Consider the following 27,795-nt stretch of genomic DNA (forward strand, 5'->3'; position numbering starts at 1 on the left):
GAGGATGAGTCTCCCAAGGCATCTGCAGGGTCCTAAACTATCCTCCTCCAGATTCCACTCATTCCTGGAAACCGAGACGGCTTGGGGCAGCTCCAAGGCTTGGGAGGAGGGGGGCGGTGCCCAGTGAAGAGGGGTGCGCAAGACTGGATTTATTACTGAGGGGTCGCAGCGGGGCTTAGTCATTTTTGCCGCCCACACTCTCCGCATCATTTCTCTAACTTAGGTCCCAAACTCGGAACTCCGCTGCCCCTAATCTTCCTTTGTCGGCGCAAGCCCCTCGGCCCCACCGCGAAGCCCACCGGGCAGTCCTTCCCAGGGTCAGCAGACCACTAAGCGTTTCTGCCTCGGTTGGAGTTGGCCCCCTTAGGGAACGGCTTCCACGGGAGACCCAGCAAGGTCAGTCGCGTGCTCACGATCCCTTTGCCCAAGTCCCGGCTTCAGGGGTTACGGCGGGGCGATTCCAGGTGCGAACCCGCCGGGGCCCCTCCCTTCCTCCGCCGGCCGGGGCGGCGCGCCCCGCGGGGCGGTACAAAAAGCGATCCCGCCCCGCTTTCCTCACTTGACTTTGAGTGTCCCGCGGCGGTCGCGGGGAGCGGGGAGGCGGAGGCGAGAGAGGCAGCGGGGCTCAGCCCACACCCCTCACCAGGTAGGGCCTCTCCCCGGCTCGGAGGGGGAGAGAGAGTTGTAGACAGAAGGAGCAGAGAGGAGGACGGGCCGGCGGAGGGGCCGAGACAGGTGGCAGAGAGGGAGAGTAGAAGCGGGCAGAGGGGGCACAGCGCGAAGACACGTGAGGGCACGAAATCAGGGACCCCATCAAGGGCCGAGGCTGGGCAGGGATCCAGGACCGAAGGAGACGAGGGGTTCGAGGCCTGGGTGTGGCCTTGGGGGGGCACCAAGAATGCCGGCGTCCCCACCTCCCATTCCCTGAGGGTCCCCTGGCAGGTCAGAGAGGAGCTCCACTTCTTGCCCAAGCCCCCTCCCCGCCCTGTAAGCCGGGGCACATAGACTGTGGCTCCTTGCCCCGGTCCTGCCAGAGGACGCAGGAGTCAGGGTCCCTGTTGGATCCCCGCAGACTCGCAGCCCCAGGAAGCAGGGGAGAGCCGTCCCCGGGGGTGCCAGGGAAACTCTGCTGCCCGCCACTTCTGACCCCTGACCTCTGCCCTCCCTGGGCCCAGGAGGCACCATGTGGCGCCGTCCACCGGGGCTGCTGCTCCTGCTGTTGCTGCTGCTGGCCGGCGAGCTGGGCGTGGGCGCCCGGCGGGGTCGTAGGCGCCGGGAGCTAGCACCGGCTCTGCACCAGCGCGGCATCCGGGACGCGGGGGGCCGGTACTGCCAGAAGCAGGACCTCTGCTGCCGCGGCCGCGCGGATGACTGCGCCCTGCCCTACCTGGGTGTGACCTGTTACTGTGACCTCTTCTGCAACCGCACCGTCTCCGACTGCTGCCCTGACTTCTGGGATTTCTGCCTCGGCGTGCCACCCCCCTTCCCCCCCATCCAAGGTGGGCACCAGACGGCCAGGGGTGGGTCGCCTTGTCAAGCCCCAAACTCAGCAAGGCTCAGGAGCAAGGCTGATGCATTGATGTTTCCAGGGAAGGCTTCCTAGCGTCTGGAAGGAGACCCCGCCCCTCTCTCTTTACTTCTGGAAAGTACTCACTGTGGTCTAACTTGAATCTCTCCAGTAAGATTGAAAAAGCGCCTCGGTCAGTGGGATATTCATTTGGCCCAGGAGAAGGGCAGCCACCTGCCCTTTCTCCCAGTCCTTCCTGTCTCCGTATTCCGGGCTGAGAAGGTGCTGGCCCCACCTGCTGACTCACTCTCAGACTGATAAACCACACGAGCGTTGGTCAGCGTCATTTTAGCAGTTCCTCTGCTTTTGCTCAGGATTCCTTATCCCTGAAATGGCTGGTCACACGTGGGAGGTGGGTCAAGTCTGTTCCTACCTTCAGCCCTTACCACCATCCTCCCATCCCAATCCAAGAGGAGAATCACTTGACTTCCTTCCCATAATTCCACGGGGCTGCAGGTGTGAGAGTGCATACCTGGGTTGTCAAGGGAGTAATGTACCTTCTTTGGGCTTTGGCTTTCCCATATTCGTCCCACTCCCCATCTCCAAACCCCAGCTCATTTAACTGGCCTAGGATCTAAGGAATGTTGTGGCTGGCATCCAAGTGAAGCAAGAGGGATTTGGGTTAGAGTCAGTGAAGAACTTCCAAGTAGTGGGAAGTTGATATGTGACTCTCAGGAGATGTCTTAAGTTATAGCTTGGCTTTGCTTTCAGTAAGGGCTGGTGTGTGTGTGTGTCTGGGAGGATTCAGGACACCAGACCTCTGAGGACCTGGCCATCTCAGCCCATCGTCCCTGGTCTTGGTTCCACTTCTCTTCCTGTCTTCCCTCCCACCAGGATGTATGCACAAGGGTCGCATCTATCCAGTCTTGGGAACCTACTGGGACAACTGTAACCGTTGGTGAGTATTTGGGACTTGGAGGGGGCTTGCCTGGTGGGTTTTGTGGCAACAGACTTGTTTCACATCCTATCCCTGTCACTTATTTGCTGGGCGCAAGGCCTCAGTTTCCTCATCTGTAAAATGGGAATTTTTACCTGGACCACGTCAGCTTCTACACCAGCATTCCAACAGCAGTGCCCAGGAGTAGTCAACCCTGGATGCCTGGCTTCAGGTGCAGCTCCTCCTGCCTGGGACGGGGCTACTTCCCCTCCCAGCCTTTCTCGCTATCACGGGAGAGTCCAAGAAGGGGGCACCAGGAAGGAAACCTCTGACTGCAACATCCGCTGACCTGGACCGGATGAGGGTCAGGGATGGCTGAACTGGCAGCCAGCCAGAGTGTAGCAGGGCCTTCCCTGGAATGTGGCCCCTCCTCCCTCCCCCACCCCTCCCCACACTTCCCAGCAAGAGGATGAAGGGGTTGGGGTACGCCACTACCCTAATCGAAGGCCCGAGATGCGAGGGGGGAAGCCTTGAGTGCTTTAATGAAAATAAGGGGGACCCTAAGACTTAGAGCAGGAGGCCCTGCACCCACTCCACCCCCTGCTCTGGGACTAAGAGGGCCTCTGGGGGGAGGAAACTTTTAGGAATGCATGATGTATAAGTGGTTTCCATTGCCTCACTGGTGTGAGGGGTGCCTGGGTCACAGTGAGAGTGAGGATTTATGCATTTCAGCATGTGTCAGGGTGAGAGTGCATGTGCACTCATGTGTGCATGCTTTGAATGTGTGTGACCCATGTGTGTTTCAAAAGATGGAGCACACCTGCATGATTCTGCTGGTACTGATAGGATGGACATGAAGGGGTTAACACTCTGTCCCTTCCCTCGGGCCTGGCCACCCAGGCCCCCTTTGGAATGCTGGGACCTGCTGCCACCAGCTCTGCCTAGACCTGCTCGGACAGCCCTGGGGGAAAAGAGGGAGGCGGGAAAAGAGGGAGGCGGCAGGAAGGGACTGACCAAGCCACTTCCCTCCCAGTCTAGCTCTGGCTGTGTTCCCTGCACTTGACACCTGAGGGAGGGTGTGGGGCAGTGTCTGGGGGCCTCCCAGACGCTGGGAGCCCTCCAGGGATGCTTTGAGAGCCAGAGGGGGAGGGGAAGGACAAGAGCCTCCCTGAACATGCCCACAGCTCCTGGGGCTGGAGAGCCCAGCCATACTGGGTCTTGTCCCCTTGAGGCTCCTTAAAAGGCAACATTGGAGGCGGGAGCCTCGGGCAGGCTCAGAAGGACGAAGTTCAGCATCTTGTCATAGCAGAGTTATGAGCTTGGAAAAGCACTGTAGAATTCACAGAATTCAGCTGTTCAGTTGACACCTATTAGAGACCTACTATGTGCCCAGCGTGGTGCTGGGTCAAGGAGATGCAGCCAGTATGCAGCAGACAGTTCTTGTCCCTGCACATGAGCCTCTAATGGTGACAAAAATAATAAACCTGTCATTACAACCTATTCCAGGTGTGATGGGGGGACAGAGGTTCACAGGGGATCCTAGTTCTGAGTGGGATGGGGGCAAGGGAAGGCCACTCAAGAAGGGACGTTTATGCAGATACCAGGGAGATGAGAGCATGAGTGGCCCAGGCCCAAGAGGAGGGAACAAGGCGGGTGATGGCTGGTGGAAAGGCCAGGAGGTGGGACCAAGCTCATTGCAGCTGGAGCTGTGAAATGGGGAGAGACGCCTGGGGAGGTGCAGGCCACGTCCCCTGGGTCTCATAAGCTGTGCCTAGGATGTTGCACTTTGTTCTAAGTGCCGTGGGAAGCCACTTAGGGAGGACACAAACTGATGTGTGTTGTTCACAGAGCTCATTGGCTTTAAGAGTGGGACGTGTGTCCTGGGGGAAGGGAATTATAAAGTGCTGGAGAGCCTGGTAAGGAAGCCACTGCCATGGTCCAGGGACCAGAGTAGGGTGATGGTGATGGAGGGGTAGGAGGCAAGCGGATTCTGAGTCTTTCACGATGCTGGGTCTGCTAATAGGGGAGGTATGTGGCAGAAAGTAACCTTCAACATGATGTGGGTGGTGGGGGCCAGGGTGAGTAACGGCGGAGACGTCATGGACCACACGGAGTTCTGGCTTGAACAGCCCAGTAGATAAGGTGCTGTTGTCTGAGTTGAGGATGTTGTTAGGGGGAGGAACAGGTTTGGGGGAGATAGTTTAGCCGTTTTGAGATGCCATTCACATACCCAGAGGAGATGTCAGAAGGCCAGTTGGATCTGAGTCCGAAACTCAAGGGGGCGGGGAGTCGGGGTTCCTGTACTGAGAACAATAATAGGAGATGACAATTTCTGAGCACACAACATGGGTCAGGCCTTGGGCTGAATACTTTGCAAGTTTGCCTTTTAATCCCTGGAAGTTGGTACTATTATTATCCTCATTTTACAGATGACATTGAGGGAGAGTTTTAAATAACTTACTTAAGGTCATACGGGCTTCCCTGATGACTCAGTGGTAAAAAATCTGCCTGCCAATGCAGGAGATGCAGGTTCAATCCCTGGGTCAGGAAGATCCCCTAGAGAAGGAAATGGCAACCCACTCCAGTAGTCTTACCTGGAAATCCCATGGATGGAGAAGCCTGATGGACTACAGTCTGCTGCTGCATAGCTGCTTCAGTCATCTCAGACTCTGTGTGACCCTATAGACTATAGCCCACCAGGCTCCTCTGTCCGTGGGATTCTCCAGGCAAGAGTACTGGAGCGGGTTACCATGTCCTCCTCCAGGGGATCTTCCCAACCCAGGGATTGAGCCCACGTCTCCCACATTGCAGGGGGATATTTTTTACCACTGAGCCACCAGGGAAGCTCCGGGCTACAGTGTATGGGATCACAAAAGAGTTGGATACGATGCAGCAACTAAACGTCAAACAACAGAAAGGTCACTAGTCAGCTAAAATCAGAACCCTCAATTCGATTTGGAATCCATGGTCTTAATCATTTCACTATGTTGCCCCGTTCATTCATTCATTCATTCAACAAATATTTGCTAGGTCCCTACTACGTGTTAGAGTTTGTTTTGGGGCACTGATGATATCAAACAATACCCGCCCTTGAGGACATTAGATCCTATGAGGAAATAGGTATAAACAATATAAATAGCTAAAGATATAATACGTCAGATAGTGATGACAGGCTGAGGAGAAAATAAAACAGGGAAGCAGGGTAGGAAGTGTGGAGGATGCTGAGATAGGGTGTTCAGGGCAAGCTGCCCTGAGAAGGTGACATTTGAATAAGGACTTGGAAGAAGTGAGAGGGAGCCATGAGGATGCTTCCTCCTAGGAAGAAGAGCTCAAAGGCCCAGGGGCAGGAGCGCAACTCATGTCAACGGTCAGGGGACCGGCCTGGTTGGGCCCTTAGGAACCAGGTCTTGGAGGAGGGGGCCAGAGAGAGGACAGATCGTGCAGGGCCTTGTTGGCATGGAAGGACTTGTTTGGCTCTTATTCTGTCATGTGAAGCCAATGGCGAGTTTTAGGCAGGGGAATGGCATGATATGATTTGGGTTTAACAGGATCACAGTGGTGGCTGTGTTAAAAATATACTGAAGGAGTGGGGCCCAGGGTTGAATAGCGGAGAACAGTGAGGAGGCTGCAGCCTAATTCAGGTGAAAGGTGATTGGACCATGGTGGTTGCAGGAAAGAATGAGACGCGGTTTGGATTCTGGATGTGTTTTTAAGGTAAAGTCAACAGATCTGCCAATGAATCAGGTCAGCACGTGAGAGAAAGAGTCAAGGGTGCCTCCCAGGCTTTTGGCCTGCGCTCCAGGAAGGATGGAGTGGCTGTTTTCGAGGACTGTGGCAGGCGCAGGCCTGGGAGTCGGGGAGAGCAGGAGTTCTGTTTGAGATGTGAGGAGTGTAACCTGTAGACACCCCGGAGGTGAGGCTGTGTAGCAGTCAAGATCCTAGAATCTGGAGTTCAGGAAGAGACCTGCGAAGCAGATGTAAACTTGAGAATCATGAACTTGAAATTGACATTTAAAGCCACCAGGCTGCATGGGATCACCTGGGGGGTCCTCTCATAGCTGCTGATGTGGAATTTCAGGCCCACATGTTGACCTCCAAGGCCTCCTCCCTTCCACAGATGCCCAGCCCTACCTCACTTCTTCCTTCCCTCCTGTTTTTCCAGTACCTGCCATGAGAAAGAGCAGTGGGAGTGTGACCAGGAGCCATGCCTGGTGGACGAAGACATGATCAAGGCCATCAACCAAGGCAACTATGGGTGAGAGGCCCGAAGTGGGCACACATGCACGTGCATGCACATACAGATGTACTTTCTGCCCGAGAGGCGTGTCCTGCCAGGAGCACCCACACTCAGATCTTATTCATGTGTACACTCAGCCAGTAGGCGTCTCTCCCACTCACATGCACATTCCTCCAGGACCCCCAGCCTTGGCAGGTCTGTGACCTCCATCCCCTCTCTTTCAGCTGGCAGGCTGGAAACCACAGTGCCTTCTGGGGCATGACCCTGGATGAGGGCATTCGCTACCGCCTAGGCACTGTCCGCCCATCTTCCTCCGTCACCAACATGAATGAGATTCATGTAAGTTCACCCCTGCCTACAATCCTGCCATCTCCCTTTGGCCTATGACCCCAGGGATCCTGGCACCTTGTGCCCTGTTTCTCCAAGGGCCTAGGCCTGTCCCCCACCGATAGGCTGTGGGTTGCGGGCAAGTGAGTCCCCTTTTCTAGGCCTTAAGTTTCTGCCTATAACTCGATAGACTGCACTGCAAGAACTGGTGCTCAGATTCGGAGTTTTGTGGTCCCAGCATCTCACCCTCCCTGGCTTCCCGAGCCTCCCCAGCTTGGGAAAAAATGTCATTGGTCCCAGTATGGCGGGGTCAGGGCCCCAAAGGGCCAGGAGGTCACCTTGGTATTTTGGGAAGGAAGGGACAGGCACTCCCCCAGTTTTGGCCAGAGAGCAGCAATTCTCGGAAACAAATGCCATCTCAGCAGAACCTCAAGGGAGGAGGGGGTTTCTCCCTTCCCACTAGTGGGACCCTCTAGAGGTAGGAATGGGAACCAGACCCAGGACAGTTCCAAGGGTGAGGAAGGGGAGCTTCAGTGGGACAGGGCTGGCCACTTGCCGAAGGCTCTGTCCGTCAGTGGCGGGCAAGGAGGGGCTGGTGTCTGGCTGCAGCGGCCCGCCCTGCAGAGGGAGTTCTGCTCAAGGCTGGGGTGACCAGACCCTGCCCCTGCCCTTATTCCCTGGGGCCTCGGGCTATTTTTTGCCTCCTGCTGTTTGCTTTGGCAGCCTGCCCAGTCACGGGACCTTACTGCTTCTTTCCTCCCCTGCCCTTTGGGGCCCGAATCCCAAGGTCCTGGTGGAAAGAAGGATGTAAGTGGATCAGAAGGTGCAGAGGAGGAAAGAAGCCGGAATAGAGAGAGGCCCGGTCACTTCCCTGTTCCTAGCTTCAGCTGCCTCACCTGTAAACAGGACTAGTCACCTCCCACCTGACACTAGGAGGCGCTAAATGGTGCCTGGGTCTCCCTCTGGGCCAAGGTGGAGGTTGCTGGAATCTCTCAGATCAAATCTCTCACGTCTTGGCGGGCTCAAGATCAAACTGCCGAAGGCTCTGGACACTTGGGACACCTCCCATGCCTAGGGCCCCGGATGGGCAGGCTGGGGCAGAGGCAGGAGACAGACAAGAGTGGCCTTTGCCTTGCAGACAGTGCTGGGTCCAGGGGAGGTGCTGCCCAGAACCTTCGAGGCCTCTGAGAAGTGGCCCAACCTGATCCACGACCCTCTAGACCAGGGCAATTGTGCAGGCTCCTGGGCCTTCTCCACGGCAGGTAGGTTCAAGGGCAGGGGCTGGCCAGGTGGGAAAGGAGGGCCAAGGCCTGAGCCCCCTGACAGCCCCTCTACCTCTCTTACCAGCTGTGGCATCCGATCGAGTCTCAATCCATTCTCTGGGGCACATGACACCCGTCCTGTCGCCCCAGAACCTGCTGTCTTGTGACACGCACAACCAGCAGGGTTGCCGTGGTGGGCGACTGGATGGCGCCTGGTGGTTCCTGCGCCGTCGAGGGTGAGCAGCAGGGGGCACGGACAGGGAAGAGGGCATAAGGCAGGGGTCTCAGGAAGCAAAAGCCTGCAGGAAGGGCCTGGGCCAGGCTGCCCCATGCTCACTCTGTCCCCGCTCCCTCCCGCTGCCCCTGCAGGGTTGTGTCTGACCACTGCTACCCGGTCTCCGGCCATGGGCGGGACGAGGCTGTCCCCGCACCCCCCTGCATGATGCACAGTCGGGCCATGGGTCGGGGCAAACGCCAGGCCACCGCGCGCTGCCCCAATAGCTATGTCCATGCCAATGACATCTACCAGGTCACTCCTGCCTACCGCCTCGGCTCCAACGTAAGTCTGCACTTGAGTGAGGGGCACAGGCAGGAGAGAGCTGGAAGCCTGACCAAAGGCTGGAGCCTCACGCCTGATGGATCCTCTCCTCCCCACCCCCTCACCCTCCAGGAGAAGGAGATCATGAAGGAGCTGATGGAGAATGGTCCTGTCCAAGGTAAATGCCCCTCATCCTGCCCCGTGATGCCCGAAGCTTGTGCCTGCTTGAGACTGGGCACCGAGGCACAGGTGGTCCCTGTCGCCCTGAGCAGCAAGTCCACTGGGGCCAGGAGTGGGGGACTGTGTCCTCTCCTCAGGAGCAGCACCTGGAGAGGGCACTTAGAGCCTTGGTATGAGAGGCTCTGGGACCTGGGCATGTATCTCCAGCCTTGGGCATCAGCCTTGGTATGAGAGGCTCTGGGACCTGGGCATGTATCTCCAGCCTTGGGCATCAGCCTTGGTATGAGAGGCTCTGGGACCTGGGCATGTATCTCCAGCCTTGGGCATCACTGCCTATCCTGATGGGCTGAGCCACCTCCTCTGACCTCTGCCCACAGCCCTCATGGAGGTGCATGAGGACTTCTTCGTATATAAGAGCGGTATCTACAGCCACACACCAGTGAGCCTCGGGAGGCCGGAGCGATACCGCCGGCATGGGACCCATTCAGTCAAGATCACAGGGTAAGGGGCTTGGTGGGCAGGGGTCTGGGGGCAGCAGGGCTTGCCCTGGGGGCTCTAAACCTGCCTTGAATCCTTACCACCTCTCTGCAAAGCTCCCTTTCAAAGAGGAGAAAACTGGGACTCAGAAAGAGGAGGTACTTGCCTCGGGGCACACCAAGAGTTAGGGGCCTTTCAAAGTGTTCTAGAACAGTTCCTTCCTTACACACCAGGAGAAATCACTCCAAATCAAATATAGACAAGGATTCAAGAGTTGCTCTACCTCTCCCCAGCTCAGCGCCTGTTCCAGTTTTGCCTGACTCACTGACTTATACCTCCAGCCCTCAGTTTCCCCCACTGATGTAACAGGAGATGCTAGAGTCATTGATTTTAATAGTCCAACCGATAAAATGTACTTTGTTCACCCCCCTCAACCAGCCAGGTAAGGATGGAGGGCAGGCAGAGGTGTGCCCTCCCTGCCATGTGGGTCTTTGGAAGGTGTAGGCTTTTCTGCTAACCCCCCTAGATGTCCCTTTGTGCCCCACGGGGGACCTAGAGATGTGGAGACTGAGGGAGGTGCAGAGAGGGACAGTGGCCGGCGGTGCTAAGACGCTTCAGTCTTGTCCGACTCTTTGCAACCCTATGGACGGTAGCCCACCAGGTTCCTCTGTCCCTGAGATTCTCCAGGCAAGAATACTGGAGTGGGTAGCCATCCCCTTCTCCTGGGGATCTTCCCCACCCAGGGATTCTTTACCACTGGCGCCACCTGGGAAGCCTGGTGGGGCTTGGGCAGAGAGGAACAGAGACCTGCCCAAGTCCTGAGGGACGCCAAGTCAGCAAAGGCAACAGGGGCCTGGCTAGGGAAGGCCGCAGCGGGCGGGAGCTCCTGAAAGTAGGTGAATCAGCTGCGCTTGTGGCTCTGGCTCTGCCCGGCAGGTGGGGCGAGGAGACGCTGCCCGACGGGAGGACCATCAAGTACTGGGTGAGTCCCGGCACCGCGCGCCCTGCGGCCGCTGTGACCTTCCCCCGGCCCTCCTGCCCTTCTCCCCCACCGCGATTCCCCTCCTCACAGCCCCCTCTGCGTTCCCAGACGGCGGCCAACTCGTGGGGCCCGGCCTGGGGCGAGAGGGGCCACTTTCGCATCGTGCGCGGCGCCAACGAGTGCGACATCGAGAGCTTCGTGCTGGGCGTCTGGGGCCGCGTGGGAATGGAGGACATGGGACACCACTGAGGCCGCGGGCACCACACCGGGAAGAGCCCTCCTCGTGGGGCGGCAGCCCCCCGCCCCACCCGCCCGTCCGCCCGACGGGACTCCAGGCGCCAGGGGTCTAATCCCTGCGCGGTTCCGCTGACGCAGCGCCCGGCCTGGGAGCCGCGGGCTGGCCGGAGCCCCCAGACCTCCCAGCGGGGCTGGAAAGGGGCTGGCCCGGGAGGAGCAAGACCCCCAAGCAAGATCACCGAAGCCAGGACACCGCCCCCCCCACCCCACCCCAGTCTCCAGCCCACGACCTCACCCCACCCTTGTACTTTTATTCTTCAAAGATATTTATTTTTCTTTTCACTGTTTTAAAATTAAAAAAAAAAAAAGTATTGATAACTATGGTATCTTGAAACTTCTGGGCGTGGAAATCCAGGCCAGAATTGGCATATGGGGGCACAGCAGAAAGGACTGCCTGAGGCTTTGCTGGTTGGCAGGGGTGGGGGTCGGGGAACCAGAAATCTTAGCCTCCATTCAGCCTGAATTGTCAGTGACCCTGGATACTGATCCATTGTGGGTGGGACATGGATGGCGCGGCCTTTGGCCCCCAGAGAGATGTGGGCCCGTGGGAATCACCTCTCAGACGCTGAGTCAGCGCAGCCTGGGGTGGGGGGAGTCCAACCCACCAATCAGCAGAGCTGGCGCCAGTGCCCAGCAGGCAAGGGGGGCATAGCCCCATAGAAGCTGGAGCCTGTGTCTCTGCAGATCAGCTTCTCCAAGCCACCCAGGCGAGGGGACACCCCCCCACCCCCACCCCTAGGCCAGGTTGGGCCTGCCTCTGTGAGCCCTCTCTCTACCCCATGTCCCCAGGCTCTCAGGGCCAGCAGAATTAAGTCCAGGCCTCACTCGCATTCAAGGCCATCAGGACCCACCCCACCAGCTTCCTCACCAGCTTCTTCACCCAGTGCCCAGACGACTCCAGAGTCCTCCCTGCTCCCTAATGTCGAGCACACAGGCAGACCACTGGGCATTTGCACATGCTGTTTTCTCTCGGTCCAGATGCCCTTCCATTCCACCTACCCCTGTTGCACTGCTGTTCCCAACCCAGCTCCAAGGCTTCTTCACTCAGGCAGTACCAGGGGAGAGTAATGGATGTGCCAGGTGCTGTGCGAGGGAGCCATGGTTCCCCAAACCACCCCAACCCCTCTTAGCATGGCTTAGACACCCCCCTCCCTGAACTCAACTGCACCCTGCCCTTTCACCAGTATTTCACTATCTTCCTTATGCTGGAAGTTCCTTGAGAAACAGAGACTGGGTCTGGTTCACTGCTGAGTCCTGGTACCCATACCTGTACCCTAGATAAGGTTGCGCTGCAGTTTGTGGGATGGTTGAATAACACGACCCATTCTTGCCTTTCCATTCCCTTCCCAAGCCTCTAGGCACAGAAGTCAGTATGGAGCCCTGCCTTCCCAGAAGCTCAGGGAGGCTGGGCCTGGGGATGGTCCTCCCCTGGCAGCAGTCCTCCTTGCCCCCCAGCTGAAGTCACTGGAGGAGGCAGTAGGGAGGTGTATCCCCTGGAGGGCAGCCCCTCAGTGCCAGCCACGTCCCCCAGGCCGCCTGGGCATCACCTGAAAGGAATGCGGGGCGACCGATAAGCAGCTGCCTTTGTTTCATTTCCTGTTTGCTAGGACATCCCGAGCCCGGCTCCCCTGGCTGGCCTGCTTGTCCCCAAGGAGCCAAGGCCGGCCAGAGCCCTGGGGACAACGACGGGAAGGGAGTCCTGAGCAGGGCTGCCCGATTACTACCCCCTCTGTGGCCGCCAGACGTGCCTCACAACTCCCACCCCACTGGAAAAACCCCGGTCCAGGGGCGCGGCTGGAATTTTTCTACAAGGACCTTTGGCGGAAGCGGTGGGGGTTGGGAGAGGGAGGGGAGCAGGGGTGAGGCTGTCTCCAGGCTCTAGCTTTGTCTGCCCGGCTGCGAGGCCTGACCCTGTGCGCCCAAGTAGGGTCAGCCCAGCCCTTCCCTAGCCTCATGGACCAAGGAGCCCCAGGCCTGCGAGCCTCCCCCCAACCCCCCAAGAGTGCAAATGGGGCTGGGCAGGGCTGAGCGGGTCCCTCAGTAACCTCCACCAGCCACCTCTGGTTCTCTGATGCTGGCAATGGACTTGTAGGCGTTATGTTTTAAATCTTCTCCACTGGCAGCTCTCAGGACTCAGACTCTGGGTTTGTATTTATTTTACATTTTTATTTATTTTTTAATTTGGCTTCACCACAATGCATGTGGGATCTTAGTTCCCTGACTAGGGATAGCACCTGCAGCGCCTACATTGGAAGTGTGGAGTCTTAACCACTGGACCACCTGGGAAGTCCATGGACATGTGGTTGTAAAGACCGAGGCAAACCAAGGACTTCCAACCAGATTACTGCCCTTGAGTCTGTCCGTAAAGAAATCCTGGCACCCCAGCACCCTGCTCTGTGTTCTGAGGCTAGTCCCTTACCCTCTCTGGGCCATGGGCATGAGTCCTTAGACAAACCTGGGTTTGAATCCCTGCTCTGCTTGTTCTGCACTGGCTATGTAATCTTGACCTTTCAGAGCCTCTGTTTTTCTATCTTTTGTTGTTGTTCAGTCACTCAGTTTTGTCCGACTCTTTGTGACCCCATGGACTGCAGCATGCCAGGCTTCCCTGTCCTTCACTATCTCCCGGTGTTTGCTCAAACTCATGTCCATTGAGTCGATGATGCCATCCAACCAACTTATCCTCTGTTGCCCCTTTCTCCTCCTCCTTCAGTCTTTCCCAGTATCAGGGTCTTCTCAATGAGTTGGCTCTTCACATTAGGTGGCTAAAGTATTGGAGCTTCAGCATCAGTCCTCCCAAGGAATATTCAGGGTTGATTTCCTTTAGGATTGATTAATTTGATCTCCTTGCTGTCCAAGGGACTCTCGAGAGTCTTCTCCAGCACCACAGTTCGAAAGCATCAATTCTTCAGGGCTCAGCCTTCTTTATTGTCCAACTCTCATAACCATACATGACTACTTGAAAAACCGTAGCTTTGACTATACGGAACTTTGTTGGCAGAGTGATGTCTCTGCTAATCTGCTGTCTTGGTTTCTATCTTTAATGGGGATAATGGTACTCACCTCCTGGATTTGTTGGGAGGATTAAAAGAGACAAAACATGCTAAACATTTAGCAGCATACTTGGAAAGTATTAAATGGTAACAGCTCTAATCTTTTAAAGGGGGTTGGACTTGATAATGTAAAAGCTTTTCGTAATGAGCTAAACATTTTTTAGTGCTTAACCATAGCCTCTGACAGCATGTTGTTCTGAGTGTTTTGCACATATTATCTCATTTAATGGACAGGAAAGCCTCGCAGGCTACAGTCCATGGGGTTGCAAAGAGTCGGACACAACTTAGCGACTGAACAATAATGACAACTACATCTCATTTAATACTAAAAATAAACTTCTATTTCCTTATTTTGCAGATAGTTGAGGCAGGATTAAACTCAGGCTGTCTAAATTCTCATACTAATTAGCTCTGTACTAATAGTGGTTGTTTGGTAGTGTTAATCCAGTTTCCCTAAGTCCTTTCCCTGCGTGACAAACTCTTAGTCATCCTTCAAAACCCAGCTCAAACATCCCTCCTCTGGAAAGCTTTTCCTAGTATGCATCTTCTAGACCTCCAGAGACTAGCATGCATCCCTGGTGCATGTGTGTGTCTCAGTTGCTCTGTAGTCTTTAACTCTTCACGACCCCCTGGACTGTAGCTCGTCAAGCTCCTCTGTCTGTGGGATTTTCTGGGCAAGAATACTAGAGTGTGTTGCCACTTCCTCCTCCAGGGAATCTTCCCGACCCAGGGATTGAACCCATGTCACCTGTGTCTCCTGCAATGGCAGGTGGATTCTTTACCACTGATCCACCTGGAAAGCCCAAATCCCTAGTACAGAGGGGCAGCTTTTCCTCCCATAAATCATTGTGGAAGAGTTTTTTTTTTTCCCCCCTTAGTCCCATCTTTCCTATGTACCAAATGTTCCTCTTGGGAATTCATTCTGGTCTCCTATGGTGCTCCGCGGGGTCCCAAGGCACCTGACTTTCGTTTTCTGCGAGCTGCTGAGTTACATCCCTTCACTAGTGCCGATGCCTCACATCTTCCTGGTATCTTGCCAAACCCTATCCTTGCCTGGTGCCCATTAAGGGAAAGGAATCCTTGGCCCCTGAGCCTGCAATGCACCAGGCCTTCGGCTGAGCGCTGCGCACACTTCAGCTCATTTGATCCTACACACAACTCTGTGAGAAAGATATCTTTAGAAACCAAAGCCAACCAGTGAGGCAACTCTGGGAACCTAAGGGAGGAGTGAACTTCCAGACTGAGCAGGGCTAGTGAGCCCAAGCACAGCCAGAACTAGGAATCCAAACCTCGCCAGGACTCACATTCTCTCTCTCCCTCTCTAGACTAACTGTGCTATTAGGAAGGACATTTGACCAATGACAATTCCTGAGCCTTTCACATTTTCACAGCAGTCTTCTCAGTTCTGACTCAAAATAGAACGGAACAGGGAAGGCTTCTGATTGGCCCAGCTCTAATCTATAGCCAAAGGACAGGATCATAGATGCCATGGCCACTCTGGATGAACCAGTGTTTGGAGGAGGAGACCCTAAAGAAGGGGAAGACTGCTGTTCCAGGGGAAAGGAGAGAGGCTGACCAGATGCCCAAAACAGCCAACAGCAGCCAGGGGTTACTGTTACCATCATTGGACAGATAAGGAGATAGAGGCTTAGGGGAATGTGGGATTGGTCAGGTCACTTAGCTGTTAAGTGGTGCCGCTGGATAAAACCCACATTGCCTACCACTCGATTTATAGATCAACCCAAAGAGATGACTTTATAGGTCAAAGAGTGAGAGATTCCTTCCCCAGCTTCTCCCTGAGGACTCATTCCTGAGCCCTGAGAGATAACTTGTCTAGAATTCCATCCATTTCATGAAAATTCTGTGGCTCTGACACTAACACCCAGGGTAGTTTTCCCAAAGTAAAGCAAGACTGAGTCTGAGCAGGCCTTCCAGGAGAGCATCCTGCTTCCTGATCCCGGGGGAACAGTGTGGTCCCCATCAGGGGATGTGATGAGATGGTTGAACAGGAGCTGTTTGCTGGGAGACCAGAGGTATGAGTGAATGAATGGATGCACACAGGCAGGGCCCAGGGGCATGGTCAAGTTGACCACAGGGCCCCCTGCTGGCTGAATCCACACCCGCCACAGCCCGGAGAAGTGAAGAGCGTGGATCTGGGTGACTCTCAGAACTAAGCAGCTGTCCACCTGCACATTTCACAGACATTCCCTGGGTGAGTCCTCATAACTTTGTGAAGCCTGGAGACCAGCCTGAGAAGACAAACAGATGGGGGGCAGAACAGGGAATGCATCTCAGTCTGCTGGAATCCAGGGCCCCCTCACGCTGTACCTCTCACCTGGATGTCATGACCCAGCTCGGTCAGGATAAGGCTTTGAGGTTCCCCTCATCTGGGGTTCTGTCCTCCACTCAGGTTCCCTTTCCTCGCCTCAACACACACAACTTCCTCTGGAAAGCCTCTAATTCCGAGCCCAACAGACCCAGGCTCAAAGCCCAGCTCTACTGCACTCCTCAAAGCTTGCTTTCCACTCTGAGCCTTGGTTTCCTAGTCTGTAAAATGGGAACATTGATCTCTACTGTCTCTGTGAGGGAGCTGGCCAAGAATGAATATTTCCCTGAGAAAGAGGAAATGAGGGAAACAAGTTGGGCCCACTGAGAGTCAGACTGGAGAAATTGGTACCTAATGAATCAGCAGAGATATACAAAGTCACCATAAAGGGCCAGGCTGGCCCTGGGTCCTGCAAAATCTGAAAGTCACTTGGTGAAGTATTGACCACTCTAAAGCATCGTCAGACAAAGGTGAGTCCCCGTGATTCTGAGATACTGAGACTGTCCAGGAAGAGGCCACTCTAGCCATCAGAACAGTGGCCAAGCTGAGCCTGTGTGAAGATGGATAAAATGGGTGCTATTGATGGGTTTTGAGTAGTTCCTTCCCCCGAGACAGGGTGGTACTCTGGAGATTTGGATGTAGGGGTGGTCTTAGGCTGGGGCCAGTAACCCAGGGTCTCAGCCTCAAATGCCTTTGGGTCTAAGCAGATACACGAGTGAGCTAGGAGTGTCAGAACAGGGAGTCGTGGGGCCTGTGTCCAGCATGTGTTAGAGAGTTCACACTTGCCTAAAGGCATTCAGAATCAATGACTTTTAAACACATGATGCCAGCCTGCATTGCTCAGGGTCCCAACAGGAAACAGATGGCGTGTTCTAATTAAAAGAACTTGGGCAGAGTTTATTTTCAAAAGGACTCATGACAAAGTAGGGTGTGGGGGAGTCATAGGAGAAATTGCAGGGCTCTGAGGCTAGCGATAGCATAGTTTTCATTCCCCTAGGTCAGCAGGGTCAGAGGGAGGGAGAAGTGACCAGGTTCTGATGGCGAGATTATGTAGAGCAGAGGTGATCTCACAGTGAGGAGGCAGAGGAATAAACGTCAGCCTCACGCTTTCTGCTCCCTCCTCTCCTGCTGGCTCCTTATTCACCAAACCCCACAGGAACCGTGGCTATAGACTTTCACATGGACAAGAAATACACTTCTGTCTTATTTAAACCACTGTTTTTAGGGTCGTTTGTAGCAGCAATCTAGCCCTAACCAGCACACACATAAAAGGAAACATCTGCCAAGAAGATCTAATAATCATGAACTTACATGCATCATAAACTTATATTTATTTTGGTGAAACATATAAAGCAAATCTGGCAGAACAACAAGGAGAAAGCCAGGAACCTATAAACAAAGTGGGAAACTTTCTGTTTCAAAAGGGGAAATTCTAATTAAAGTTTCTTAAAACCAGAAGATCAAATAGCAAAACATTAGGAAGGATACAGAAATTAGGACAATGTAATTAAGAACTTCATCTGCTGGATAAACATAAACTTTACTCCTCCTTACACAAAGAATACCCATTGTTTTCAAGCTCACATGGAACATTTTTAAAAATACCACATTTGTGGCCATAAAGGAAGTCTAAAATTTCTTTTCAAGAATCGATGTCAGTCACGTTCTATAGCCCCAATATGATAAAATTAGAAACCAACAATAAAAAGTTGGCCAAGGAAATACAATATATTTGTTAACTTAAAAGCACATTTTAAATAATAATCTCTATATGCAATGAGAACATTATAATGAAAATTACAAGATATTTAAAACTGAGTAACAATAAGTAAAGTGAAACTTGGAAGGAAAATTATAGCTTTAAATGCATTTATTAAAAACAGAAAAGATTGGCAACAAATGAATTAAACATCCAACTCATGATTTTAGGAGAGACCATCAGAAAACTCAAAAAGAATGGAAAAAAAGGGTGTAATAAAGCAGGAATTAATAATATGGAAAACAACAAAAAGTTGAACTATTTCTTTAAAAGCCTTAATAAAATAAATTATTAGCACAAAATACACAATATTGGGAATGAAAAGAAGGCTATGACCACAGATGCAATGAAAGTTTAAAAAAAAAAATCACTAAAAAACACCATGAGGACCTAGTGTTCTCGCATGATAACAGATCAAGATAATATGAAAAATCCAGGAAGTAAACTCAAAAGGATGAAGTAGATTACAAAAAATGGGGAGCAAAAAGCCCAAAAAAGATTAAATGTGGGAAACTCAAACAAGCAGGGACTTAATAAAAAGGATTTTATTTTTGATTAATCAAAAATAATTTTAGCTGATTTGGAGGATAAAATAAACAAGATAGGCTAAAAACTGGAAAACAATCAAATTATAGACAGGAAACTATGATCCGAGTTCTAAAGTATTCTAAGGTCCTTTGGCTTAGTTGCCCAGTCGTGTCTGACTCTTTGCAACCCGATGGACTGTAGCCCACCAGGCTCCTCTGTCCATGGGGCTCCTCCAGGCAAGAATACTGACTGGAGTGGGTTGCCATGCCCTCCTTCAGAGGATCTTCCCAACCCAGGGATCAAACCCAGGTCTCCCCCATTGCAGGCAGATTTTTTACCATCTGAGCCATTTTTTACCATGGGGAAGCCCATGAATACTGGAGTGGGTAGTCGATCCCTTCTCCAGGGCATCTTCCCGACCCAGGAATCAAACCGGGGTCTCCTGCACTGCAGGTGGATTCTTTACCAGCTGAGCTACCAAGGAAGCCCTGATTGTTCTAAAAGAATTGATTAACTTTAGACTTTGTTAACTCAGGTATGCATGTTTAAAATTTAAGGGTAACTAATGAAAGACCAGAAATAGAACATATTCTAACCAGTAGAGAGGAAACAAAGGGAATACAGACAGTCCAATCAGTCCACCTCCAGGCAGGAAACGACAAATAGAAGAAGCAAAGTTTGTCAGTTTCCAAGATGACCCCTGTGATCGCTGCCTCCTGGGACCCTTGTGTAATTCCCTCCCATAATGTGTGGGTTGGACTTAATGACTAGTTTCTGTTCAGTAGAATGTGGTGAAAGTGATGGTATGTCACTTCCAAGTAGGGCTGACTTTCTGTGAATACAGCCTGTACTCTCACATAGGGTAACCTTCTCAGAAGAGCTCCATGCTTGGTTTAATGATCTGCTCTCGCTGACTTGAAATTCCTAACAATTTTTCAAATAAGGGGCCCCACAAATTCCGTAGCCAGTTTTGCTACCAAGGTCAGATTATTGCCACATAATTTTGCCACATAAAGTTGCCACATAAAATTCAGGAAGTCCAGTCAAATATGAATTTTGAATAAGCATGAATTATTATTTTTAGTATACATACATCCCATGCAAATGTTGAAATTATTATCTGAAATTTAAATTTAACTGAATACTCTGTATTTTTTTTTTTTTACTCTGTATTTTTATAGGTGGTTTCCCTGGTGGCTCAGGCTGTAGAGTCTGCCTGCAATGTGGGAGACCCTGGTTTGATTCCTGGCTTGGGAAGATCCCCTGGAGAAGGAAATGGCAAACTGCTCCAGTATCGTTGCTTGGAAAATCCTATGGATGGAGGAGCCTAGCGGGCTATAGTCTGTGGGGTTGCAAAGAGTTGGACGTGACTGAGCGGCTAACACTGTATTTTTATTGGATAACTTGTTTCAGCCACCGTGGTTGGGATTTGTTATTTGCAGCTAAATGCATTCCTAACAGGCACATTGGGTGACTACTAAGCCAAAAGAAGCTGGTGTAGCTTTAGAAATATCAGATGAAATGCACTTTAAGTCAAAAGGCATGATTTTTGAGGATGAGAGAATCATTATATAATGGTTAACAAAGAAATTGTTATCAGGGAGATTTAATTCTGAACTTGTTTGAACCTAATAGCATAGTCCTCATTTATATTTTTCCTATAAAAGGAGAAGGAGAATAGGGCAACAGAGGATGAGATGGTTGAATGGCATCACTGATTCAATGGACATGAACTTGCACAAACTCTGAGAAATGGTGAGGGACAGGAAGGCCTGGCATGCTGCGGTACATGGGGTCACAAAGCGTTGGACACGACTTGGCAACTGAACAACGACAACAACATAAAAGGACAGATAGTAAATACTTTTAGACTTTGCAGGTAATTTAGTCTCTATCTCAACCTCTCATCTCTGCCACTGTAATGATAACGCAATCACAGATAACATATAAGAAAAAGAAGGTGGCCATGTTCCAATGTTCGAACTTCATTTACAAAAACAAGCAGTGGGCCAAATTTGGTCCATTTACCATAGTTTGATGACTCCTGACATAAAGCAAAAGTTGAGACAGTTTTGAAGATGAATGGATTCACAATTCATCCACAGGACTAAATCGAGCAGCTATAAGATTAATAGATATGCAGAAAAATTGAATAACATAATTGAGAAGCTTGTTCAAACAATCAGAAAACTGACATTCTTCTCATACAATAAGGGAAATTTTATAACAATTGATTACACACTAGGTCATGAAGCAAGTCTGCCCACAGAGTGAGGAACTGATATTGTATAGGTCATCTTCTATGATTACAATAAAATGAAATGAGAAAACCATTACAAAAAGATAACACTAAGTTTGAAAAGAAAGATCTTACCTCCAAATACTTAACAGGATAAAGAAAAAAATACAAAATTAGGAACTGGCTGACAATGAAAGCATTGCATTTTTTAAAATTTAATACTTTAATTAATTTGTTTTTATTTTGAACTGTTCTGGGTCTTCATTGCTGTGTGGGCTTTTCTCTAGCTGTGGTGAGTGGGGGCTCTAGTTGCAGTGTGAAGGCTTCTCACTGTGGTGGCTTCTCTTGTCGCAGGGCACAGGATCTTGGGCATGTGGCCTTCAGTAGCTGGGGCGCGTGGACCCATAGTTGTGGTTCCTGGGCTCTAGAGCACAGGCTCAGTAGCTGTGGGGCATGAGCTTAGTTGCTCGGTGGCGTGTGGGATCCTCCCTGACCAGGGATCAAACCAGTGTCTCCAGCATTGGCAGGCCGATTCTTTACCACCGAGCCACCAGGGAAGCCCCAAAGCATTACATTTTGAAATTTGAATACAACGAAAGCAATTCTGAGGGGCATGCATATTCTTAAATTAATTAAGGAGTTCACATTAATAAAGATTTCATATTAATGAGTTGAGCATCCAACTTAGGAAATCAGAAAGAAAAAAACAACATAATAACACCCTTCTCGAGCGTGCCCAACAGCGGACTCCGAGAGGCCAGAGGACCTGGAAGCGGCAGCACTCGCTCTCAACCACCCACCCGCCAGCCTCGGAACCATGGCAGCAGCGTCCGCTGAATTGCTCATCATCGGCTGGTACGTTTTCCGCGAGCTGCTGCAGGCGTTCGGGTACTCCCTGCAGAAGCTGGCATACACGGTGTCGAGAACCGGACGGCACGTGCTGGGAGAGCGCCGCCAGCGGGCCCCCAGCTGAGGCCCCCGCCCCCGCCCCTGGGCGGCCGTGTCCCCAGGGCCCCTGTGCCATCCCACCCGCACGGGAGCCAGCGCGCGCAGGAATGGGGCGTCCCCTGTGCCCGCTCGCCAGAGGAGCACTTGCCAAGGTCAGTGAGGGGCTGGTAGGCCCCCGGAGAAGCAGCACCGACAGTGACGACAACACGAGATCGCTTCCCCGCCCCTTTGCACCCCTCCCACTGCGGGTGGCGTAGAGGGAGGAGGGGGGCACGGGGGGAGCAGGCTCCTGAGATCTGGGCACAGGCAACGCATTCAGATCTGGACCAAGTCTGGACAGCGCCATCCCAGCCCCGCAGCCATGGCCATGCCAGCAGGCCGCCCCACAGAGATCCAGACCACCACACCAGCCAGCAGAATGGACATTCCGACATCACCAGCCGAAGCCCTGAATCTCGGTGCAGCAGACAAGCGACAGCTACTTGCCTGTGTGGCAGGACTGGAGGGCAGAGGGTGAGGGAGGAAGGTTAAGAGACAGAGCAGGGCCCTCACGGTCCTTTGCCTACGGCACGTGCATTCCAGCCTTGCTGCCTTTGCTCCCTCGATTCCCCTTTCTTCCTCACTGCCACCCCAAAGAAATGTGTCACTCAGTTTGGACCTACTGAACAAGAAAACGAATCCCATCTTTATAAAAACACCTTCTCCAAGCCCCCAGCCCCTCATTGATCTTGAATCCCCCAGGTCTCATGCAATTGTGTTCAATATTGTGGTAATCGCTAATTGTAATGATTGTATAAGTGTGCATTAGTTGTGTCTCCCCGGCTAGATTGTAAGCTCCTGGAGGACAGGGACCGCCTCTACAAAAAATACAAAAGTACCTCCCCCGTCTCACACAGTGTCCCAGGACCCTGCGGGGTGGTGGAGGCACACCAAAAAAAGAAAAATAACACCCTTCTCAAATAGCAGAAAATAGTAAAGATGAGAGAAAAGTCAATATCAAGAACAGAAAGAAACAATACGGATCAATTTAAAAAATGTCTATAAAATAGATACATTTCTCGCAAGGCTGATTAAAGAAAGCCCAAATAAATAATGAACAGAGGGAATTAACTATAGAAAGATTTTTTTAAACCATAATAAACAACTTTCTGCAAATAAATTTGAAAATGTAGATGTAATAGATGTGTCTTTAAAATACAACTTCAAAACTGATTTAAGAAATGGAAATGAGGAATAAATGATAACATTAAAGAAATGATTGTTCAGATTGCTTTTTTTTAATCTTTTAAATCGCTCCTGCATGTGTGTTTATCATATCCTTTCCATTCTTAATATTTTCTTATTTTTGCCTTTCCTTTTAAAATATAAAAGGACTATTTTATTGATATTTTCAAAAAACCAGCTTTGGGTTTCATTAATCCTCTCAATTGTGTCTTTGTTTTCTATTTTAGTAAGTTTTACTCTTATATTCATTATTTCCTTTGTCCTACTTTCACTGGGTTTATTCTATTATTGTTTTTTTTTTTTTCCTTAAGCTAAAACAGGATAGAATTTTCAACATTTCAGTCAGCAATCACCCCCAATATCCTGGAGGTAAAACTATTCTATCAGAATTAATTTTGCTTTTGGACTTCATGCAAATCTAGCTAGAGATTATTTACTCTTTCTGACTTCTTTCATTCAACATTCTGTCTGTGAGGTTTGTTCGTGTCATTGCTTGTTAAATAGTGATTTGTGTATGATTTATCTGGGGGTGTAGCATCCCATTGTGGGCTTTCCTGGTAGCTCAGTTGGTAAAGAATCCACCTTCAGTGCAGGAGACCCCGGTTTGATTCCTGGGTCGGGAAGATCCCCTGGAGAAGGGATAGACTACCCACTCCAGTATTCATGGGCTTCCCTGGTGGCTCAGACGGTAAAGAATCTGCCTGCAATGTGGGAGACCTGGGTTTGATCCCTGGGTTGGGAAGATCCTCTGAAGGAGGGCATGGCAACCCACTCCAGGATTCTTGCCTGGTGAATTCCCGTGGACAGAAGAGCCTGGCAGGCTATAGTCCATGGGGTTGTAAAGGGTCAGACATGACTGAGTGACTAAGCACAGCACAGTATCCCATTGTATGAATATAATACAACTTATTTGTCTATTCAACTGTTGATGAACATTTGGGTTAGTCCCAGAAATGTGTTTTAAAATTTCCAAGCATGTGGGAATTGTTTATCATAATCAATCATTAACTTAATTGCATTTTGGTCAGAGAATATGGTGCATATGACTGATTCTTGACAATAAGACTTGCTTTATGGCCTGGTATGTGGCAAATGTTTGCAAATGTTTTATGCATGCTTGGTAAAGTAAGTGTTGGGTGTTGGAGTCACTTTGGGTCAATAAATCAAGCTAGTTAGTTGTGTTACTTAGATCTTCTATTACTTTACCAATTTTTTTTCTGATTAGAAATGTCAATCAATAATGGAGAAAAGTGTTTTGATCTATCCTACTTCAAACTGTGTACTGTTGGTCTACTATTATTACTAATGTATTTGACTTGTCTCTACCATTTTACCATTTGATTTTTACTTATCCCACTTTTGCTGTTTTTGTTTGTTTATTTGTTCTCTGTTCTTATCTTTTTAAGAATAGACTAAATTTCTGTTTTCTACATCTTTACTCAACCCCTTAATGTTTTGGACATCATATTTTACATCTTTTTGTCTTGTATATCCCTTAACTATTTATTGTGAATATAGTTTTACTATTTTTGTCTCTTAACTTTCCTACTAGCTTTAATAATAGTTGATCTACTACCTTTACTGTGTGATTGCCTTTACCAATGAAATTTTTCCTTTTGTAATTTTCGTATTTCTAGTTGTGGTCTTTTCTTTTTTACTTACAGAAGTCCCTATAACATTTCTTATAAAGCCAATTTTACAAGTGGTATTGAACTCTCAGTTTTTGCTTTGTCTATAAAACTCTTTAACTCTTTTTCATATCTGAATGCAAGATTTTCTGGGTATAATATTCTTGCTTTCACCATTTTAAATATTTCACCGTTCTGTTCCCTCTGCCCTACAAAGTTTCTGCTAAAAAATCAATTGATAGACTATGGGAGTTCCCCTGCTGCTTTTAAGATTCTCCCTTCATCTTTAATTTCTGCCATTTTAATGACAATGTGTCTTGGTGTGAATTTCTTTGAGTTCAACTTGTTTGTGACTCTGTGCTTCCTGGACCTGGATGTCTGTTCTCTTTCCCAGGTTAGAAAACTTTCAGCTATTATTTCTTCAGATAAGTTCTTGTCTCTTTCTCTTTTCCATCTGGGACCCCTATGATGCAAATGTTCACATGCTTGATGTTGTCTCAGAGTTCTTTTAAATTATCCTCATTAAAAATTTCTTTTTTTTTTCCATTCAGCTTCAGTGATTCCCACTACTGTCTTTTAGTTCATTGATCTGTTCTTCTGTATCATCTAATCTACAGTTGATTCCTTCCATTGTATTTTTCATCTCAGTTATTGTATTCTTCAGCTCTGTTTAGTTCTTTTCTATATCTTTAAACTCTTTGTTAAAATTCTCACTGTGTTCATCCATTCTTCCCCTGAATTTATTGAGCATCTTTATGATCATTATCTTGAACTCTTTTTGGGTAGATTGCTTATCTTCCCTTTGCCTAGTTCTTCTTCTGGGGTTTTATCTTGTTCTTTCCTTTGGAATATACTTCTCTGTTGCCTCATTTTGCCTGATTCTCTATTTTTATTTCTGTGTATTTAGTAGTTCAGTTACATTTCTTGATTTTGGAGAAATGGTCTTATGTAGGAGAAGCATCCTATGGGGCCCCGTAACACATTTCCCCTTGGGCACTCAAGCTATGTGCTCTACATGGGCACTTCTGTTATAGTGGGACAGATTACTGTGGGCCCACTGGTAGTTGACCCTGGCCCAGCTGGCTACCAGGCCCTGCCTAGTGTGAAGGTTGCTGGTCCACTAGTGGGCGGAGTTGCATCCTGGTGATAATAAACTAGAGGGAGGATTCAAAAACGGTGCTTGCCAGCACCAGTGTCCTGGTGGTACAACAAGCTCCCCAAAATGACTGCTGCCAGTGTCCGTGTCCTCAAGGGGGTCCTAGCTGCCTCCCAGGAGGCTTTCCAAGATCAGTAAGTGGGTCCAATCTAGGTTCCTTTCAAATTCCTGCCTCTGTCCTGGGTCTCAGGCATGTGAGATTTTGTGTGAACCCTTTAAGAGTACTTCCCTGGTGGCTGAGACAGTAAAGAATCTGCCTGCAATATGGGAAACCCAGGTTCGATCCCTGGATTGGGAAGATCCCCTGCAGAAGGAAATGGCAACCTACTACAGTATTCTTGCCTGGGAAATCCCATGGACAGAGGAGCCTGCCCGGCCTCAGTCCGCAGGGTTGCAAAAAGTCAGACACTACTGAGCGACTAAGACTTTCAGAGTGTAGTTTCTATTTCCTATAAGCTTTCCTGTACACAAGACCCGCTAGCCTTCAAAAGCCAGATGTTCTAGGGATTCATCTTCCTAGTGAGAACACTGGGCTAGGGAGCCCAATTTGGGACTTGAACCACTTGCTCCTTGGGAAAACCTCTGCAATTGCGATTACCCTCCTGTTTGGGTTGCCTAACCAGGGGTGGGGCGGAGGGTCTTGACTGTACATTGTGTCCACACTTCCTGTGGTTCCTTCTTAACATCCTTAGGTGTGGAAAATCTTTTCTGCTAGTCTTCAGGTTGTTCTTATAGATAGTTACTCTGTACAGAGTTACAATTTGGGTGTGCCCATGGAAGGAAGTGAGCTCAGGGTCTTCCTCCTCCACCATCTTGGCCACACCCTGAATTTCTGTTCCCTTACTCCACATTTTCCGTCTACTGGCCTGAAAATTAACTCATTTCTTTGAAGTCATTGACTCTATTTCTATTATTAGTTATTTTTAAAGTTTTACCTTGCGCATTTAACAAAGCCTGAATTTAATTTTCCAACTCTCTTTCCAAACAATGTAAGAAACTTGGAACACTCTAATTCCAATGACTGCTCCCTTCTTCCTTGCAATCAAGTTTCATTTCTATCCTCTTTTTCTTTCAGCCCATGAATTTGCTATCATACTCATTATATTATACAACATTTGCTTACATTTAACCACATTTATCATTTTTTCCCTCAACAATCCTCCTTGCATCTCAGGTGTGTCTTCCATCATTTTTCTTTTTTCTAAAGTACATGCTTAGGGAATCCCCTGGTGGCCCAATGGTTAAGGTTCAATGCTTTCACTGCTGTGGACCCAGGTTTGATGCCTGGTTGGGGAACTAAGATCCTGCAAACTATGTAGTATGGCCAAAAAAAAAGTACATACTTGGACATTCATATGTCTAATGCAGGTCTGTTGGTGGTGATTTTTTTTTAAGCTGTTTATTGTGAGATAATTGTATCTGGGAACTAGGGAGAGCTGTTGATCTGTAATCACTTTAATACACTTCTGGGTCCCTGTTCAAGCTGGAATCTCAGACTCAGATCCTTCAGGTGCTACCTGTCTCATCTGTGCTCCTGACTGTGGTGCTAAATAGGCATTTACTCTTATGCATCACTCCTCCCTAAATATGTACCCCTCATAGATCACAATTGTGTTTTGTTTCATCTCCTTAGAGATTTCTCTTCCTGGGAAACCAGTAATAAGATATAAAGTTAATGGGTTTTTATTTGGTTCTTTTTATTTTTTCAACATCTGGTTCTTCTCGAGTGGGAAGAACTTTCAGAGTACCTAATTCACCAAACTTCCTTAGTGATCAGTGCAAAGAAATAGAGGAAAACAATAGAATGGGAAAGACTAGAGATCTCTTCAAGAAAATTAGAGATATCAAGGGAACATTTCATGCAAAGATGGGTACAATAAAGGACAGAAATGGTACAGACCTAACAGAAGCAGAAGATATTAAGAAGAGGTGGCAAGAATATGCAGAAGAACTATACAAAAAAGATCAAGACCCAGACAATCACGATGGTATGATCACTCACCTAGAGCCAGACATCTTGGAATGTGAAGTCAAGTGGGCCTTAGGAAGCATCACTATGAACAAAGCTAGTGGAGGTGATGGAATTCCAGTTGAGCTATTTCAAATTGTAAACGATGATGTTGTGAAAGTGCTGCACTCAATATGCCAGCAAATTTGGAAAACTCAGCAGTGGTCACAGGACTGGAAAAGGTC

General features: G+C 49.8%; 2 protein-coding genes across 2 annotated transcripts; both read left to right on the forward strand.

The window, feature by feature from the left end:
- The first annotated feature begins 510 nt into the window (after window positions 1-510).
- Window positions 511-11,062, forward strand: TINAGL1 (tubulointerstitial nephritis antigen like 1). The gene is made up of 12 exons (XM_043445639.1): window positions 511-646; window positions 1,176-1,499; window positions 2,402-2,465; window positions 6,607-6,699; window positions 6,906-7,020; window positions 8,147-8,270; window positions 8,356-8,506; window positions 8,640-8,829; window positions 8,941-8,986; window positions 9,366-9,489; window positions 10,402-10,447; window positions 10,556-11,062. The coding sequence occupies exons 2-12, from the start codon at window positions 1,184-1,186 to the stop codon at window positions 10,694-10,696; spliced, it is 1,410 nt and encodes a 469-aa protein (XP_043301574.1). The 5' UTR covers window positions 511-646; window positions 1,176-1,183; the 3' UTR covers window positions 10,697-11,062.
- Window positions 11,063-20,655: 9,593 nt separating this feature from the next.
- Window positions 20,656-21,619, forward strand: LOC122426777 (neuronatin-like). Its single transcript, XM_043445915.1, has 2 exons — window positions 20,656-20,677; window positions 21,390-21,619. Exons 1-2 carry the CDS (start codon window positions 20,656-20,658, stop codon window positions 21,617-21,619), a joined length of 252 nt encoding a protein of 83 aa, XP_043301850.1.
- Window positions 21,620-27,795: the final 6,176 nt, after the last annotated feature.

This window comes from Cervus canadensis, chromosome 24, assembly GCF_019320065.1.
Source record: "Cervus canadensis isolate Bull #8, Minnesota chromosome 24, ASM1932006v1, whole genome shotgun sequence".
In the NCBI taxonomy this organism is placed as follows: Eukaryota; Metazoa; Chordata; class Mammalia; order Artiodactyla; family Cervidae; genus Cervus; species Cervus canadensis.

Bases quoted from the DNA above. Each gene is read 5' to 3' on its own strand.
- TINAGL1 (XM_043445639.1), top strand. From the start codon at position 1,184: ATGTGGCGCCGTCCACCGGGGCTGCTGCTCCTGCTGTTGCTGCTGCTG. The intron at 8,507-8,639 runs GTGAGCAGCAGG...CTGCCCCTGCAG, and splicing joins TGGTTCCTGCGCCGTCGAGG to GGTTGTGTCTGACCACTGCT. The intron at 9,490-10,401 runs GTAAGGGGCTTG...TCTGCCCGGCAG, and splicing joins CATTCAGTCAAGATCACAGG to GTGGGGCGAGGAGACGCTGC.
- LOC122426777 (XM_043445915.1), top strand. From the start codon at position 20,656: ATGAAGCAAGTCTGCCCACAGA. The intron at 20,678-21,389 runs GTGAGGAACTGA...CGTGCCCAACAG, and splicing joins GAAGCAAGTCTGCCCACAGA to CGGACTCCGAGAGGCCAGAG.